Genomic DNA, 18,439 nt, shown 5'->3' with positions numbered 1-18,439 from the left:
TTAGGTTGTAGAAATAATGGGTAACGTAGTTACTTACCACATTTTCAACCCACAATTTTCAAATACACAACTAATTAGTTCTTAGTGATTTAAAAGCATAGAAAATACTCCATTTAATTATATTTTACTGCTTTTTGTCCGGGGCAGTTGAGTTAACAAGGCAAAGAAATAGCTGACAGTTGTATTTAAGAGTTTAAGTCTTCAGGTCATGGTGCTCACTTTAGTCACATTATAATGCACCACCTCATCTTACCACAGGGGTGCACAAGCTGCACTTGGGAGTTTAAGATGCAACAAGAAAATGTATGGCACTTTTCACATAGCCAAGTAATAACAAACCAAGTCGCCCTCCCTGGGTTGTTGACTGAAGCACAAAACATGTGTCTGGAACTGTTCTGCAATCTATTTGTTTTTCTTGCATAGAGGCCACTTGCACAAATCCAGATAGAGCTCTATCTGCAGTGTAATAGTACACCCAAGGCCGACTATAAAAGTTTCCCCCCTTCATCAGAGACAATGCCCAAACTTCACGTCTAAGCTGCTCCACTACTCAGCATGTTTGGTGGTACAAATCTATGTGAGCAACTGTTCTCTGTGATTAAAATACACAATATTGACTCTGTGACGCCCTCTTACTGATGAATACTTTAATAACTTGAAATAATTATCTCCATTAATCATCTTCTGTATACCTTTATATTTATTTGGACAAGTAATGTTGGGCCATCTTCTTTCAATTGTTCTGTTGTTCATTTAAGTTTCCTTATTTTTCGTTTCTTCATAGTTTTCTTAACATCTTTCATCATCACATCCAGTAAACTAAGTTAAGGATCTTGACTGAGCCATTGTCATTCAGATCTAGATATGAATCTGTGAGTTGGGTTGTTTCTTGTTGCTTTGCTGAGTTTTAGCCAGATGTTGAATGTTGATCAGATGGCCTCCCAGTTGACTGTTTGTAGATTGGTAAAAACAGAAATTCGTAGCTGACTCTGTGACAAGCAAGAATAGGGATGTTGCTGACAACAGAGCCAAATCATTAACCATCTCCTCCCATGCTTGGTAGCCTAATGTACTGTGGTTGTTTTTTTTTACATGCCGTACTTTGAACTATGAACATCTCACCTTGGTCCAAAGGTCTTCTGGTTTTGCATCTTGTTGAGATAGAACAATTCATGTTCTTTTAAAGAGGGGGCAAACCTTTCACAAAACCAATGACTGCAGTTTTTTCTGTCTTTCTGCATGTGAGGTCTACAATATAATTATATGGCTAGTAATTTAGTTTAATAATTTCTCTTAGCATTACAGAGTAGAGGCTTGAGTCTATGTGCTGGCATCTGCACTTGACAATTTTACTTAGTAACTTGATGGTTTTTCACTTATAATAGTCTTTCACAAAAAAGTTGGAAGAACATTGAATTGTTATGAAATTATTTCAGAACCATTTACAGACTGATGGGCAGCAATGGTTTCTTCCAACTGTCCTGTTTGTTTGATAGAGGTGGTCAGACTCACGCTCTACGCCGATTAGCTTTTTGGTATAGTTTCAGTTGTCATGTCATCCTATGTGTGTGCGTGTGTTCTGGATGAGGGGGGTGGGGGTTGTGCATATCTCCAACAGTCGTGAGGTGAGAGGGGTACAACGAAGACACACAGGACAAAAAAAAAAAGACATGCACACACACACCTATACCTAAAAACAATTTAGATCAACCAATTAACCATCATTTTTTTTGACTATGGGAGGACTATGGGTACCCAGTGAGAAACCGCATATGCTCAGGGAGAGCTTGCAGGCAGAAATAGCACAGGCTGGCTTATAAAACCCTGCTTGCTACAAGGAAACCGTGCTAACCACTCCTCCACTGTGCAGCCCATGAACAACAAAGGAAGCTAAATGAGCTACATAATGTTATTTAACTTTCTTAAATGAGGTTAAGAATGAGACCCTCTACATATCTGAAAGCAAACTGATAGCAATTTTCATCCTGCAGTATTCTGTACTTTAGATGTAGAGTCTGGTTAATCAGGTATTCTCTGAACTAATCTTCCCATGAGTTATTTCAGCTTCTAGAAATTACTAATAGCAACACTGAATATTCAAATCAGTGTGCAAATTCTGCTGCAATTTCCTGGAAATAAACCAGCAGTTTGCTTTTGTTTTCTCCTAGCTTCCATTGCAGGACCTATAAGTGAGCAGTTGGATACCAGCAGAAGGTGTGGGGTTAATCAGGTGCCTGGGAGATCACAAAAGAAGAGGAGCTGGATGTATGAGAAGGCTTCATGGGCCTAAATGACCATCTGGAGGATGGAACTGGCCACATGCTCAGTCTGGGGCTGTATCTGGACTATCTCCATGTGGATGGTGCTGAGAGGCAGGCAGCCCCACATATTCTGAAAGCTTCTGAAGTCTTGCAGGTCAGAGGTGCTGTCCAAAGCAGGAGCAGTTACAGTATTGGTGGGAGCACAAATAGTCTAAGTACAAATTTGAGTTATCGCAGCAGCAGCAGCAGCTGCAGTATTTTTTCTGAGGAGAGTGCTCTTTCCGACAATGATGAAGAACAACATCAGACTGGCTTTGATTCTGGACTTGAAATCTCCCACCAAGGTCAGCTTCGCTTACCCCGAAACTCTTTCTTACAGTGTAAACAGGTCAGGCTGGACCTGGCACCAAACCTGTCCACAGGAGAACCACCACAGTCAGAAGCATTAGCTCCTGCTGACCCCATTTCAGACTGTCGCACCAAGGTTGAGTTTGCTCTCAAGCTAGGCTACTCTGAGGAGCTGGTTCTGCTGGTCCTGAGGAAACTGGGCCCAGATGCACTTATTAATGACATCCTGGGAGAGCTGGTCAAACTGGGAACCAAGACAGATATGGAACAGCTGAAAGGTCCAACTGTGTCCCAGTCTCCCTCCTCCTCTTTGTCATCCTTGACCGCTAACTCTTCCCTGGAGTCCTGTCAGCTACAGTCCCCATCACCCCTGCTGGAAGATAAGGACAACTTTCGGCCTGTTGTCATAGATGGCAGCAACGTAGCAATGAGGTGAGGAACAAAGCTCTACTTTCTTCACAGAGGACAGCAGCTCACAAAAGCATAACAGATTTGTAAAAAAAATGCAATATTCCTTTTTTCTTTACGCAGGTCTCAGAATGGGGGCACCTAAACATCTAAAACGCTAAATTAGCAAACAGTCGTACATAACATACTGTGAAGTTTAAAATCTAATGTTTTGAGAGTTCTGCTGAGATCCTGAATTTATATATCTGAAGATATTTTGGCCCTTGGTTTTTTGGTTGAAAAGAAATCATAAAAAGCTTTAAAAGCCGTGATCTTCAGCAACACAATTACCGATTAACAGTGTAATTTACCAAGCTTGTCCACAGTGAACATGCATTCATTATTCTTGAGCAGAGGCGACGATCCACGCTGTGAGTGTGTGAGAGATTTAGAGAAGCAAAACAAAACAGCATAAGGAGTTTCACCATTTTAGTGAAACTACGTCAAGAAAATAAAAATCTGCCATTTTAAAATATCTGTTTTAGCATCATTTATAAGCAGTTAGCACCATTAGCACATTGCTAATTGTAACGGCATTATCTTTGTACATTTTCTAGTTTGTAAATACTCCGACCTTATGTTAAAGTCTTTCAAGATGGTTGCCAGCATTTTCAAACAATTTATTCTCCATGACAGAAAAAGGTTACAAACATAAAACCAAAAAACACTTTCTGGTATTCATATACAGGTCCTTCTCAAAATATTAGCATATTGTGATAAAGTTAATTATTTTCCATAATGTCATGATGAAAATTTAACATTCATATATTTTAGATTCATTGAACACTAACTGAAATATTTCAGGTCTTTTATTGTCTTAATACGGATGATTTTGGCATACAGCTCATGAAAACCCAAAATTCCTATCTCACAAAATTAGCATATCATTAAAAGGGTCTCTAAACGAGCTATGAACCTAATCATCTGAATCAACGAGTTAACTCTAAACACCTGCAAAAGATTCCTGAGGCCTTTAAAACTCCCAGCCTGGTTCATCACTCAAAACCCCAATCATGGGTAAGACTGCCGACCTGACTGCTGTCCAGAAGGCCACTATTGACACCCTCAAGCAAGAGGGTAAGACACAGAAAGACATTTCTGTACGAATAGACTGTTCCCAGAGTGCTGTATCAAGGCACCTCAGTGGGAAGTCTGTGGGAAGGAAAAAGTGTGGCAGAAAACGCTGCACAACGAGAAGAGGTGACCGGACCCTGAGGAAGATTGTGGAGAAGGGCCGATTCCAGACCTTGGGGGACCTGCGGAAGCAGTGTACTGAGTCTGGAGTAGAAACATCCAGAGCCACCGTGCACAGGCGTGTGCAGGAAATGGGCTACAGGTGCCGCATTCCCCAGGTCAAGCCACTTTTGAACCAGAACCAGCACTGGACTGTTGCTCAGTGGTCCAAAGTATTTTTTTCAGATGAAAGCAAATTCTGCATGTCATTTGGAAATCAAGGTGCCAGAGTCTGGAGGAAGACTGGGGAGAAGGAAATGCCAAAATGCCAGAAGTCCAGTGTCAAGTACCCACAGTCAGTGATGGTCTGGGGTGCCGTGTCAGCTGCTGGTGTTGGTCCACTGTGTTTAATCAAGGGCTGGGTCAATGCAGCTAGCTATCAGGAGATTTTGGAGCACTTCATGCTTCCATCTGCTGAAAAGCTTTATGGAGATGAAGATTTCATTTTTCAGCACGACCTGGCACCTGCTCACAGTGCCAAAACCACTGGTAAATGGTTTACTGACCATGGTATCACTGTGCTCAATTGGCCTGCCAACTCTCCTGACCTGAACCCCATAGAGAATCTGTGGGATATTGTGAAGAGAACGTTGAGAGACTCAAGACCCAACACTCTGGATGAGCTAAAGGCCGCTATCGAAGCATCCTGGGCCTCCATAAGACCTCCGCAGTGCCACAGGCTGATTGCCTCCATGCCACGCCGCATTGAAGCAGTCATTTCTGCCGAAGGATTCCCGACCAAGTATTGAGTGCATAACTGTACATGATTATTTGAAGGTTGACGTTTTTTGTATTAAAAACACTTTTCTTTTATTGGTCGGATGAAATATGCTAATTTTGTGAGATAGGAATTTTGGGTTTTCATGAGCTGTATGCCAAAATCATCTGTATTAAGACAATAAAAGACCTGAAATATTTCAGTTAGTGTGCAATGAATCTAAAATATATGAATGTTAAATTTTCATCATGACATTATGGAAAATAATGAACTTTATCACAATATGCTAATATTTTGTGAAGGACCTGTAGTTGTCTAACAAAGCTCCTCTAAAAAGCTCTAATTATCTGAATTCAGTTTTATGTGCTTAGTTAGTATTACAATATTAAGGCGACCAACCCGCCAGTGAGTTGAGTTGAGTTGTGTGTTGTGTGTTTAGTTTCAATGTTCTGAATGATACTTTTTATTGCATTTTGTTCTATTTTCTTCTGTGCGACAGTGAAATAGAACCAAAAAGACTGTGATGACAGAGCAGACAGCTCATTCTATAGCAAGCAGACCGTCCAATGGCAGAGGGCTTTGGGGATATGCTCTGCCTGTGTTTTTATCTTTTGCATAATCCGGTAAAATGTCCATCCATACCACTTTTCCAAACACGGTTGTGAGCAGCTGGTGTCTATCTCCAGCAGTCATTGGGCAAGACGCATGGTACACCGGATGGAACAGTCACCAGCCCATCACAACCAGGCACAAACACACACATGCAATTTAGAAAAAACAATTATGAGAACGGTCATGTTTTAGGACTGTGGGAGGAAGCCAGAGTACCCAGAGAAAACCCAAACATGCAAACTCTATGCAGAAAGACCCCAGACTGGGTTTTGAACCCAGACCCTTCTAGTTGCAAGGCAACTGTGCCACCGTGCAGGCTCCAGGAAAATTCAAAAGTCAAAGATGTATTTTTAGCTGATTTATGTGAATACCATATATATTTTAATATCGAAGAGTGCAGCAACTTTTAGTCAGAATATGACGCACAGCAAAACAGGACCATACAGGTCCTTCTCAAAATATTAGCATATTGTGATAAAGTTCATTATTTTCCATAATGTAATGATGAAAATTTAACATTCATATATTTTAGATTAATTGCACACTAACTGAAATATTTCAGGTCTTTTATTGTCTTAATACGGATGATTTTGGCATACAGCTCATGAAAACCCAAAATTCCTATCTCACAAAATTAGCATATTTCATCCGACCAATAAAAGAAAAGTGTTTTTAATACAAAAAACGTCAACCTTCAAATAATCATGTACTGTTATGCACTCAATACTTGGTCGAAAATCCTTTTGCAGAAATGACTGCTTCAATGCGGCGTGGCATGGAGGCAATCAGCCTGTGGCACTGCTGAGGTCTTAGGGAGGCCCAGGATGCTTCGATAGCGGCCTTTAGCTCATCCAGAGTGTTGGGTCTTGAGTCTCTCAACGTTCTCTTCACAATATCCCACAGATTCTCTATGGGGTTCAGGTCAGGAGAGTTGGCAGGCCAATTGAGCACAGTGGTACCATGGTCAGTAAACCATTTACCAGTGGTTTTGGCACTGTGAGCAGGTGCCAGGTCGTGCTGAAAAATGAAATCTTCATCTCCATAAAGCTTTTCAGTAGATGGAAGCATGAAGTGCTCCAAAATCTCCTGATAGCTAGCTGCATTGACCCTGCCCTTGATAAAACACAGTGGACCAACACCAGCAGCTGACACGGCACCCCAGACCATCACTGACTGTGGGTACTTGACACTGGACTTCTGGCATTTTGGCATTTCCTTCTCCCCAGTCTTCCTCCAGACTCTGGCACCTTGATTTCTGAATGACATGCAGAATTTGCTTTCATCCGAAAAAAGTACTTTGGACCACTGAGCAACAGTCCAGTGCTGCTTCTCTGTAGCCCAGGTCTGGGGAATGCGGCACCTGTAGCCCATTTCCTGCACACGCCTGTGCACGGTGGCTCTGGATGTTTCTACTCCAGACTCAGTCCACTGCTTCCGCAGGTTCCCCAAGGTCTGGAATCGGCCCTTCTCCACAATCTTCCTCAGGGTCCGGTCACCTCTTCTCGTTGTGCAGCGTTTTCTGCCACACTTTTTCCTTCCCACAGACTTCCCACTGAGGTGCCTTGATACAGCACTCTGGGAACAGCCTATTTGTTCAGAAATGTCTTTCTGTGTCTTACCCTCTTGCTTGAGGGTGTCAATAGTGGCCTTCTGGACAGCAGTCAGGTCGGCAGTCTTACCCATGATTGGGGTTTTGAGTGATGAACCAGGCTGGGAGTTTTAAAGGCCTCAGGAATCTTTTGCAGGTGTTTAGAGTTAACTCGTTGATTCAGATGATTAGGGGCATAGCTCGGTTAGAGACCCTTTTAATGATATGCTAATTTTGTGAGATAGGAATTTTGGGTTTTCATGAGCTGTATGCCAAAATCATCCATATTAAGACAATAAAAGACCTGAAATATTTCAGTTAGTGTGCAATGAATCTAAAATATATGAATGTTAAATTTTCATCATTACATTATGGAAAATAATGAACTTTATCACAATATGCTAATATTTTGAGAAGGACCTGTATAGTCTGGATCGGTCAACGGATCCCAGGCCTCAGCCGGATTTCCAATCCAAGAATCGTCAGATTTAGGTCCAGATTGGATAGGTCCCAAATCTACTATGATTGTCCTTACTTACTTTCTTCTAGAATTTGATGTCGGAAGCCACCTGTAAAAAAGAATGAAGAAAAGCATTTTCCCCATCTTCTTTTAAGGCTGTTTGCACACCAGGATAGTGCGAGGGGCACTGCTTCATTTGGATTGGTTTACTATCACATTGGACTTTTGAAAGTGGACCAAACAGACTGGACAACGTCATACAGCTGCTTGTTTGCGGCATTGTCACAAGAAGCTGCCCAGAATGAGCAGCAGATGATGTAGCACTGAGCATGTTGTTCTGTGTGCAAAAGAAGAATACAGCAGCATAGAAGAGAGTGGTTACACTGACGCCAAGCCAAGGCATTGCAGAGAGTTAAAGTTTTCAGATAACATATGTATTCAAAAATCATATGTCACATCCTTCCTCGATTCACTTTCTTTGGTTTGTAGCATTCCCTCTGTGAGCAAACTCCACCAATGTTATCTTGAAAATGAACCGAGACCCACTTTTTCAGACAGATTACAACTTGTGTGTATGGTCCACACTAGAGTTCAGATGAGCTTTCACATGCCTAAACCAAGTGGACTGCCCAAGGAAACAATATCTGGTGCTTTTAAAGCAAACCAAACAGCTCTGGTGTGAAAGCACACCTAATTACACTTTCCAGTCTTTTGGGACGTGCAGGTTTCATGCATTCTTGCTTAATGCAAGATATAAGGTGCTCAACAATTCATGGTTTTCAACTCATTCACCTCTTGATGATGAGCTGCATGCCATGTTTTCAGCAAGATTAACCTGGACAGTACGAATGCCAGTCAAGCATACTCCTTTAGCTCAATAACAACCGGGATAGACTTTTTCACCTTTCACAGCCAACATAAATTTTACCAAAACGTAAGTAAAAAACTGAGCACCATTTTGGTGTTGCAGCAAGTGGTAATAGGTGGATATTCCTTCAAAGAATGGGACACCTCTTTGAAAAGATGATACACCATCAGTTATATTTCTTTTTACAACAACAGTTAAGATGTGGTTTTGCCAACGGTCCAGTATGCCATGTAACTTAGTAGAAACGATGGATAAAGTAAAATTCACCATTGGACTCATCGATAACATGGTGTGTGTTCAATGTTTTTTTGCCAATTATACAGGACAATAGTATTTAGGGAATTTCCTGGTGTTTTTACTGTTTTAGGTTCAATATTTTGATGCAGAGATAATTGTGTCACTCCTAAGGCACTGTGTCTATGTAAATCACAATGACATTGGGATCAGAGCTAAAATGCCAGTTTTACCCAATCCATATCGATTTTGGCTTTTTTCTGAATACTAAAGGTCCTGCTGTGCATTGGGCTGGTATCTATCCCGGATTTTAAAAAGGATTTAGGGAATACCGTCTAATTCAGATGTTTTATGTAGCTAAACTGAATATCAAGACTGACACCACAATTTGTAGACGTTTTCCAGCTCTTCTCACTGTCATGTTAAAATGTAAGTAAATCTTACAATTAAAAGTTGTTTCATATTCAGACATAATCAAATAACTTATTAACACTGTAGAGTTGCATATGTAACTACAATTAAGTGTACTTAATAGTTATTTCTGCCCATGCAGTCATGGAAATAAGGAAGTGTTCTCCTGCCAAGGGATTCAGCTGGCTGTTGATTGGTTCTTGGAGCGAGGTCACCGTGATATCACAGTTTTTGTGCCAGCCTGGAGAAAGGAGCAGTCACGACCTGATGCTCTTATCACTGGTAACGACTACCACAGCCTTCAATAATAATTGCAAATACCTGTGAAGGAAACATGAGCTTTCACTGTTGGAGGGAACCTTCGACCTCCACAATCCGAACACTTATCAACTTCCTACTCTATTGTTTTTAATATTTACTTGCATCTTCTTCTCTTTTTATAGATCAAGATATCCTGAGGCGACTAGAAAAAGGAAAGATACTAGTTTTCACTCCATCCCGACGTGTGCAGGGACGACGCGTGGTTTGTTATGATGATAGATTCATCGTCAAACTGGCCTATGAATCAAATGGCATAATTGTTTCCAATGACAACTACCGAGACCTAGCCAATGAGAAGCCAGAGTGGAAGAAGTTTATTGACGAGCGCCTGCTGATGTACTCCTTTGTAAATGACAAGTAAGCGTCTCCTGTTAAATGAAACCAGTCAGAGGTAGACTCACAACTCCTTTCTATTATTTTAATCATCTTAAGAAAAACTACCAACAACAACATTTACGAGGTTTCTTGAATGGAGTTATCTGTATTTGTGGGAATATTGAGGGGTACCAAAATTGTGAAATGGAAAGAGGTTGTAACAAAGCGCATCTGATGCTGTGGCTGTCATAGATCTTGATTCTTTGTCATTACAAAGCAAAAAAAATAAATAAATACATAAAACATAGGCTTTTCTTTGTTCAAACTACTCTAATTTGAATCACATTTTATGAATTGTGCAATTAGATTCATGCCTCCAGATGATCCGCTTGGACGCCATGGACCAAGCCTGGAAAATTTTCTGAGGAAAAGGCCTGTTGCTCCTGAACCTAGGAAGCAGCCATGTCCTTATGGTATTATATATACATTTACACATACATTCTAAAACCTTTTCAACTGTGTTTTTCATCATCAGCTTGTCAGTAGTTACAGTGGCTCTTAAAAGTGTACGCAACCCTGTTAAAATGCCAGTTTTTTTGGCATAAAATAATTTCCAAAGCATTTCCACATAAAAGCTACATTATACAATGATATGGAGTTAAATTTGTCTCAATATTATTCAATCAAACAAAAAACTAATCTAAATCAAAAAAATAATATTCAATCAAAACAAACTAATCTCAATCAAAAAATATTAAGTTGTGATCAAAACTTTCAGAGTTTTTTCTCTCAAAGAGAAAAAAGTTATTTGCAAAACATAAACTTTTATTTGCGTATGTCAAAAATCTTTGGTTACGAGTCTCGCTTTTTTGGTTTTGACGCTCTCTGTTTTTGGTTGAACTCAACAAATTTTGAGTTCTGGAAACATGAACATCCTGGGCGGGGCCTAAAGACGAACGATGTAAGACGTTTCCCTATTGGTTAGCGCTGACTAAAGCAGCAGACTCTGATCCCCCGCATCTCTGAACTTCTGCTCGAACTGCAAAGCTTGCAGCGTCGCTTCAGTGAGGAGACATCAACTATACAGAAGAAAACTGCGGTGAAGTGAGCCGACAGTCAGAAATACGCGGTGACGTCAGCCGACACTAGCTCTCTCTTAAAGATTAGCGTCACGCATACAAGGTGCATTATATATACTACACTTGGGGTAGTTGTGTATTTCTCCAGAAACCTACAGTGAAATTATGAAATACTAATTCTGGTTATAATATAGATGACCCTCTAATATAATCTGAAGAGATTGTGTTGTCACCTCTCATGGTTTTGGAGAAATAAATTCCTGAAAGTGGGACAAATGCATATAATGGTTGAGCATTTTGAGGTATTTTGACAAGATATTTCTCCAAAACTGTACAGTAAAATATAAAATATTTATTCATTTACATAAAACATGAATGTGAAAGTTGTAAAAATGTAATTAATATAAATGTTCTGTAGGCTACTTTTCTGTTTTCCTCTTATTTTCTCAACCGTTGCCAGGATTGGGTCCTCTCTGCTCCATTACCGTAATGCACCTTGTATGCCCGACACTAATCTTTAAGAGAGAGCTGGTGTCGGCTGGCGTGACCGCGTATTTCTGACTGTCGGCTCACTTGATTGCAGTTTTCTTCTGTATAGTTGATGTCTCCTCACTGAAGCGACGCCGCAAGCCCTGCAGTTCGAGCAGAAGTTCAGAGGTGCGGGGGATCAGAGTCTGCTGCTTTAGTCAGCGCTAACCAATAGGGAAACGTCTTACATCGTTCGTCTTTAGGCCCCGCCCAGGATGTTCATGTTTCCAGAACTCAAAATTCGTTGAGTTCAACCAAAAACAGAGAGCGTCAAAACCAAAAAAGCGAGACTCGTAACCAAAGATTTTTGACATGCGCAAATAAAGGTTTATGTTTTGCAAATAACTTTTTTCTCTTTGTGAGAAAAAACTGAAAGTTTTGATCACAACTTAATATTTTTTGATTGAGATTAGTTTTTTTTGATTGAATATTATTTTTTTGATTGAGATTAGTTTTTTTTTATTGAGATTAGTTTTTTGTTTGATTGAATAATATTGAGACAAATTTAACTCCATACAATGACAATATAAAAAAGAAGACTGCAATAGCATAAATGTACACAACTATAAACTAATACATTGTTAAAGCTCTTTTTGGTTAAGTTTCAAGGTTCAGTCCATTTTAGTTCACACCAATTATAGTAAATCTGGTTAATCTAAAATTAGGTTCACTTGTCCAAGTGGGATTTTTCTGTTATTTGGGCTTTCGCATCCTGGAACTTAAGCCAGAGTTTGGAGAGAGGTTACAAGGGATCAAAAGCATTTCCTTATTCAAATGTGTCAGGCAGGAATCCATATACAAGATGCTCGAAGTCCACAGCATCCTGTAAACAACAGGGAACAGTGAAGGAAGCAAAGATGAAAAAAGTAGATGATGCTAGTAGACTCCTAATAAAAAATTACTTGAATTGTTCATAATGTCACATTAATAGTTTAAAAAGTTGTTTATCATAGTCTGTTTTTTATATCACAAAAACCTATCTGTACACTAAGAGCCACTGGATATAAAAGAAGTAACCTCAATGCATTGTTTTTTTCTTCTTTATTGGCTTTAATATTAAAGTGTCTCCTTTTGACAAGTTTTAATTAACAAAAAATGCCAATACTTTACAGAGCCATTGCATGAGAAAATACATAAATTCTTTGTTCCCTAGGAAAGAAATGCACATATGGCCACAAGTGTAAATTCTACCACCCAGAGAGAAGTAGGCAGCCCCAGCGCTCAGTGGCTGATGAGCTCCGTGCCAGTGCCAGAATTTCAATAGCTTCCAAAGGCCTGTTGGAACATGCCCTGATGGTCAAGAGCAAAAGTAGCTGTCAGCCAGAAGAGATGCCTGAAGCAGAACCAGGACATGGCAGTAAACTACCAAACCAGAGTCCTCGGAGTGTGCCCTCTGATCTCACAGAGGACACATTTCAGATGTATTCCAATCTAGAAGGGTATAAGGGAAGCAGTATCATTGGGGGTCATACTTCGTCAGGGGGGTCCCATTCATCAGGACATCTGGACAAGTGGGCACAACTTGAGGAAAGTAATGGAGCTTACAGTTCAAATTTAGTCGAAAATAACAACAGATACAATTCACCAGAGGTGGGCTGCAGGTCTCTGGTAAAGGCCTTTTCAGGTCTCTGTCTTGTGGAGCCACAGACCCCAGAAAGCTGCTTATCAGCCAGTCTGCAAGCATGTTCCCTCCCATCTGACTATAGCAGTGATGGCAGTATTAGCTCAGATTCTTTTTCCAATGACTCTATGTCAGACAATAGCCCCAAGTGCCAATATCACCCTCCTCACTACCATCATCACTACAGTGACCCATATGGCCACGCTGCAAGCCGGGTTTCTTCTGGGATGGGCCAGCAATACCCTTATGGTTATTCTGTTACTCAAAGATCGCAGAGAGAACAAGGATCTGTCATCTCTCACACATCTCCATGCCTCCGCAAGACCACTTCAGCAAACATCCTACCACAGCAACGTCCACTGCTAAGCAACTATCCAGGGGAACAGCCACCTTGTCTACCTCAAACATCCACTGCTCATCCTCATTCTCAGAGCTCACCCTTCTGTCCCAGTGTGTTGACCTCTTGGGAAGGTGAACTCCAGGATTCTACAAGACACAAAGGATCACCACTTCATTCCAGAAGGAACTACTCTGGAGTAACCCAAGATCCTCAGCATAAGACACACTGGGATTCTGACCAGGAGCCATCTATCAAGACTTGCCATGATCTATTTTCCTACAAGAGTTTTCCCCCACTTCACGGCAAGGGTTGGCATTCTCCTTGGGGCCAGCAACTCCCATCATCCCCCAATGGTCTCTCAGCTTTAAGTGTCTCACCACCCCCACAGCAGTTCCTAAGATCCCTCAACACTCACAAGCGCCACTACTCGGGGCATCTTTCCTCGGGTCAGTACCAGGACCTCAAGGAGAGGGTTTTTGTCAACTTATGTGCCATCTTCCCACCAGATTTGGTGAAAAAGGTAATGACCAAAAACCCTCATGTGATGGATGCCCAGGAGCTTGCAGCCTCAATTTTGATGGAGAAATTGCAGCATGGTTCTTAAAAGCAGACAATAGTGGAAGTACTTACAATTACTGCCCTTGTCAGGTTAATCCCTTGCAATCATCTCAGTAATGAAAGCCTATTTAAGTTTTTCAATTTTATGGTATGTTTGCAAACAGAAGTTCTAAAATTACTATGTCCTTGTCTAAATATGTCTTTTACTTCAGCACTTAAGATGAGGAAAGTTTAGGGTTCAACTATTTTCCTTTTTGATTCATAATGGACAGCCTAGGGGGACCTTTAAAGAGTGACACAGTTTGTCATATTTATGTGTTACATTTTAAGTTATTTAAATTGTTTTAAAATTAAGTTTTTGGCACTTTCTGTTATTGTGTGAGTTTTTGTCTCAGCTTTTCTTTATAGGGGCAATCATATGAGGGTGTACATTAAACTGTCTGAGATGTCGACTTAGCGGGCGTAAAATAATATATATTTATTTGTATTCTTTTTCTTTTTTTACATTGGAAATGCAATTATGTTCTGATTGCATTTCGGCTTTAGTTGGCTCAACTTGTTGATGTAGCGTTTCAATCCGCTCCAACAGGTGCCACATCAGTTGTTGTGAGATGTGACGGATTTCCCCCGCAGGGAAGTGAAACTCTAACAGTAACCACAAAAGAAGATAGCAAAAACTCCACTTGAAAACCCCAAGCTGTTTTTTTACCACTGAGAAAGAGTTGTTTCCTCTGCTGGGACACCCCTGTCACCTCACTTGCTAGTTCATCATTATTTAGCACAGATTTGTTTTTTCTAAAAACCACACAATTCTCCCTCTTTTTGATGTTATAAGTATATAAATATGCTAAATCATATCAAACTAATAGGTAAAAATGTTAACACAATGGGTTTTTTTTTATTATTTAAAATGTGTTAATTTATTACCTTTTTTATGTCTGTGGTGCATAAAACATCCCCCACTAGAGTTTAATCTTACCCAGATGTGGAATAATTTCAAACCACCTGATCATTTTCAGTATCTGTTGAGTGTACCTTGTGCAAAGTAAAACTCACAGATAATCTGACCAGACAAACAGTAGCTAGAAAATAGAAACAAACAGTTGTGGTAAAAAGAAAGTACATCTTTCCATCCTATGGTTTTACATATCATGAGATGACAATAATCAGGTTTAGTATTTAAATCTGACCTCACAACAGATTCAAAGCTTACATTATTTTTCTCAGTGGTGAAGCCAAAATAGAAAAGCTCAGCTCGAAAACTCCATATTCGCCAGCTTTCAGAACCATCTTTAGCTACTAAATATTGATGCAGTCATTTTCTGTAAGACTGTACCAGTCATATTAACTATTGTGGAGGAATTTCACTCTTCTTTACTACATTGAAGTTTGCAGGTATCCTTCTTGACTGCTGCTCTCTTTAAGGGTCCTATCACAGGATTTCAGTGAAGCTGAATTCTGGACTTTGAATGGGCCATTGCTGCACCTTGACTCTTCTTTTTCTGCTATTCTGTTGTGGATTTGCTGCTCTTTTTAGATAATTGTATCATTTTCCCGAGCACACTTGAAACTTTTGTGCAAAGAAAAATTATGGTGGCATCTTTTCTCAGTTTAAACCCTAGAATTGAAAGAGGGAATACTTTCTCTTGTCCTAGACTGTTCACATTAGAATTTGTGAAGTTGAAAAAAAAAGTGTGAGAAATTTGACCAAAATAGCTATTTTTATTAAATTGTTGTGCACCATTCTTAAGGCATTAAATATAATATTCTAGTTTTTTTAAATGTTTCACAGCCGTATTTATTATATTGTGCTTACATTTTTAGTTAATTCTATCAGCCTTCTTTGGTGGGGTCTTTAGCTCTACTGTTAAGCCCACAATTATTCATACACCTGGCAGATTCAGATGGAAAGAAGATTGTTTTTGATACAAAATAATAGAGCCATCAAAATATAAAACAATATAAAAAAAACTGTCTCAATTTTAAACGTTTTGTTTTTCTTTGCCATAACCCTATCACTGTTATTCAGAACAAACTTATATATAAATCTGCCTGGGGTTTGAACAATTTTGCACTTAATTTTAGATGTGATTTGTTGATGTGAAACTATCATACAAGCACCCAGTACTCTGGGAAATATTGTGCAAATATTTCAAATGCAACATCCCCCACACTTTAGCTTTAATTCATTACAGCTGCTTCAAATGTATCATAAGTTTGATGTCTTTTTAAAACTATTTTTCAGCTTTGCTAAAAATGCTATAATGTAACCTACCTAAAACTTGAATTGTTAGAATAAATACTCTTAAGGTTTTTCATCCAGAAGTTGGGTTATTTTAATGCTGAGGAACTTTCTAGGAAGACTCATGCCTGGTTGGCATAATTTATAGTAGCTAGATGAAACATTTCTTTGTTGATACAAATTGTATCCTTAAACCTTTTAAACAATGTCATTGTTTTATATGAAAGTCTTTGAACAAAAGGGTTTTGAGCTGGATATTTTAGATTTTGTGGTTTATTTTTGCCACCTTTGGTACCGAGGCTTTTAGTGGAGAGGGATTTTTATTCCTTTCTATTTGCCAGATCATGATAGTGCAAGAATTTGAAACTGTCAAGTGTAATTTTGGGAGCAATTCTTGTTTGTGAATCTAAATTTTAATACAATTCAGTTCGAAATAAAGAATGAATCTTTACCGTTGGTTGGGAAAAGTCTGAGTGGGTGTGGGTGTCAGAATGTGTCAGCTGTGGTATTCTCGTTACTCATTGGACAGTTAAAAGTTAAAAACAGGTCTAAAAACAAACAACTTGTACTAGATTAAGTCAATGTTTATGAAAAGGTTATCAGATTAGTGCAATGGGATTTAAACATTGCCTTTCCTAAAATTTATAACCACATTTGTACTCCTGCCTAGTTGGGAAAGCATCTGCAGGATGTTTAATAGAAAATCGATTCCCCTCCAAAGTCTGACCCCTTCTCACTTGGTACTTCATACAGACTGGAACAAAGAGGTTTGCATCCTGCTCATGTGGCACTTTGTGCCACTTCTGGGGATGTGCTATTAACAGTTTTTGGATATAAAAAACAATTCATGTATGAGGGCAAAGCTATTTTTGTATTATCATAAGGCTTTTTGGAAACCTATTTTTATAACTCCATTTTAGCTGAAGAATAGATTTAGTATGTGTGACTGATGCTGAATATAAAGTCAAACAATTGCTTTCTTTGCTAACATAATGCTGTGAACAGATTTAACCAAAAACGTGACTTAAAGTGATTTCAGATTAAACTAGATGCAAATTAAAAGCCCAAATGTATACCGTTTGGGAGGTATTATTCTTTTATTCCCAAAATCAATATAGGACTCAAGGCAACTTTCAGCCCTCATCATTTTATAACATTTAGCCTGAGGTGTTCTCACAGTTCCATTCATGCAATAGTGCTTGGCCAAATAGATTTAGTGTGGGTTTTCTGAGAACACACATCTCCATCTACAGTTAGCTTTAAGTTCACTCTGAACAAACGTTTATATATCAATGTGTGGCTTTGTCTTGTCAAAGGCTGTAATTTGTCACGTAATTCTTTTTTAGACATTGTGTCAGTTACAAAAGGTGTTGAATAATATTAACTGGTGTTAATTTTGTCAAAACATAATTTCTAATTTGCTGAATCAAAACTTAATTTCTGCAACAGCAATAAGTGAGGGCTGTCATTTTTGGGGCCCAAGCCAAATAAATAAGTAGGTTACAGCTTTCCAGCATTTCTTTGTGCTCAGGCTAAAGGTGGTTACATTAAACCAAAATACATTTAAAATTGGAGGCTCAGGTGTTTATAATTGTTTTATATCAACTATCCCATTCAATATGAAGAGATTTAAAGCAAAAGATGTTCCAGTGCTGGGTTCTAAAGATCACAAAAGTGTTAACTGTGCTAATGGATATTTAATGATTAAAATCAGTAAAGTTAAATATTATAAATTTCAGTTTAAACAAGGTTAAAAAATATAAATACAAGATACATTTAATCTGAAACTGTAAAGCTTGTGGCCCAAAAGGATGCCTGGTCTAAAAAGAAAAAAATTGTAAAGCATGTTCCCCTAACTGAGGTTTATCACTGATACTTGGTTCATCTTATTTGCATAACAGCTGGATTTTTCTTTTGTTTTTGAAAAACAAAAAGACATCTTGGAAACATTAAAGCTTGAGGTATTAAACTGTAAGTCAATAAGAGAAACCTGATTCTAATATGGATTCTGGAAAATTGTCTAAAGCATGCTAACTGGTTCTGTACATGATTTAACCATGACTAATAAAACCCTACTCAAACTTCAACCTGCAGCTTGGTTCATGAACTTTGCACATTATTGCATATGCACATGCAATGTTGTTGAAAATAAACATTTTCTTGAGATTTCTTGAGGATAGTTTTTAGTTTGAAGTTGGTAATACATTTTTCCTGGATGTAGTTTTCTTTGATGAATACAATCATTTATTGACATA

The 18,439-nt window shown here is 39.0% G+C and overlaps 1 protein-coding gene across 1 annotated transcript in view; it reads left to right on the top strand.

Moving 5' to 3' along the window:
• LOC124871069 (probable ribonuclease ZC3H12C) overlaps window positions 1–18,271 on the top strand; it is a 41,865-nt gene extending 23,594 nt beyond the window's left edge. The window contains exons 2-6 of the mRNA XM_047370048.1: window positions 2,169–3,041; window positions 9,323–9,462; window positions 9,624–9,858; window positions 10,183–10,289; window positions 12,577–18,271. Coding sequence (XP_047226004.1) covers window positions 2,281–3,041; window positions 9,323–9,462; window positions 9,624–9,858; window positions 10,183–10,289; window positions 12,577–13,988 — 2,655 coding nt within the window. The 5' untranslated portion in view covers window positions 2,169–2,280 and the 3' untranslated portion in view covers window positions 13,989–18,271. The remainder of the gene's footprint in view (window positions 1–2,168; window positions 3,042–9,322; window positions 9,463–9,623; window positions 9,859–10,182; window positions 10,290–12,576) is intronic.
• Window positions 18,272–18,439: the final 168 nt, after the last annotated feature.

This window comes from Girardinichthys multiradiatus, chromosome 7 (genome assembly GCF_021462225.1).
Source record: "Girardinichthys multiradiatus isolate DD_20200921_A chromosome 7, DD_fGirMul_XY1, whole genome shotgun sequence".
In the NCBI taxonomy this organism is placed as follows: domain Eukaryota; kingdom Metazoa; phylum Chordata; class Actinopteri; order Cyprinodontiformes; family Goodeidae; genus Girardinichthys; species Girardinichthys multiradiatus.
Note: the sequence above shows the minus strand (reverse complement) of the source record. Positions and strands in the feature narration are given on the sequence as shown.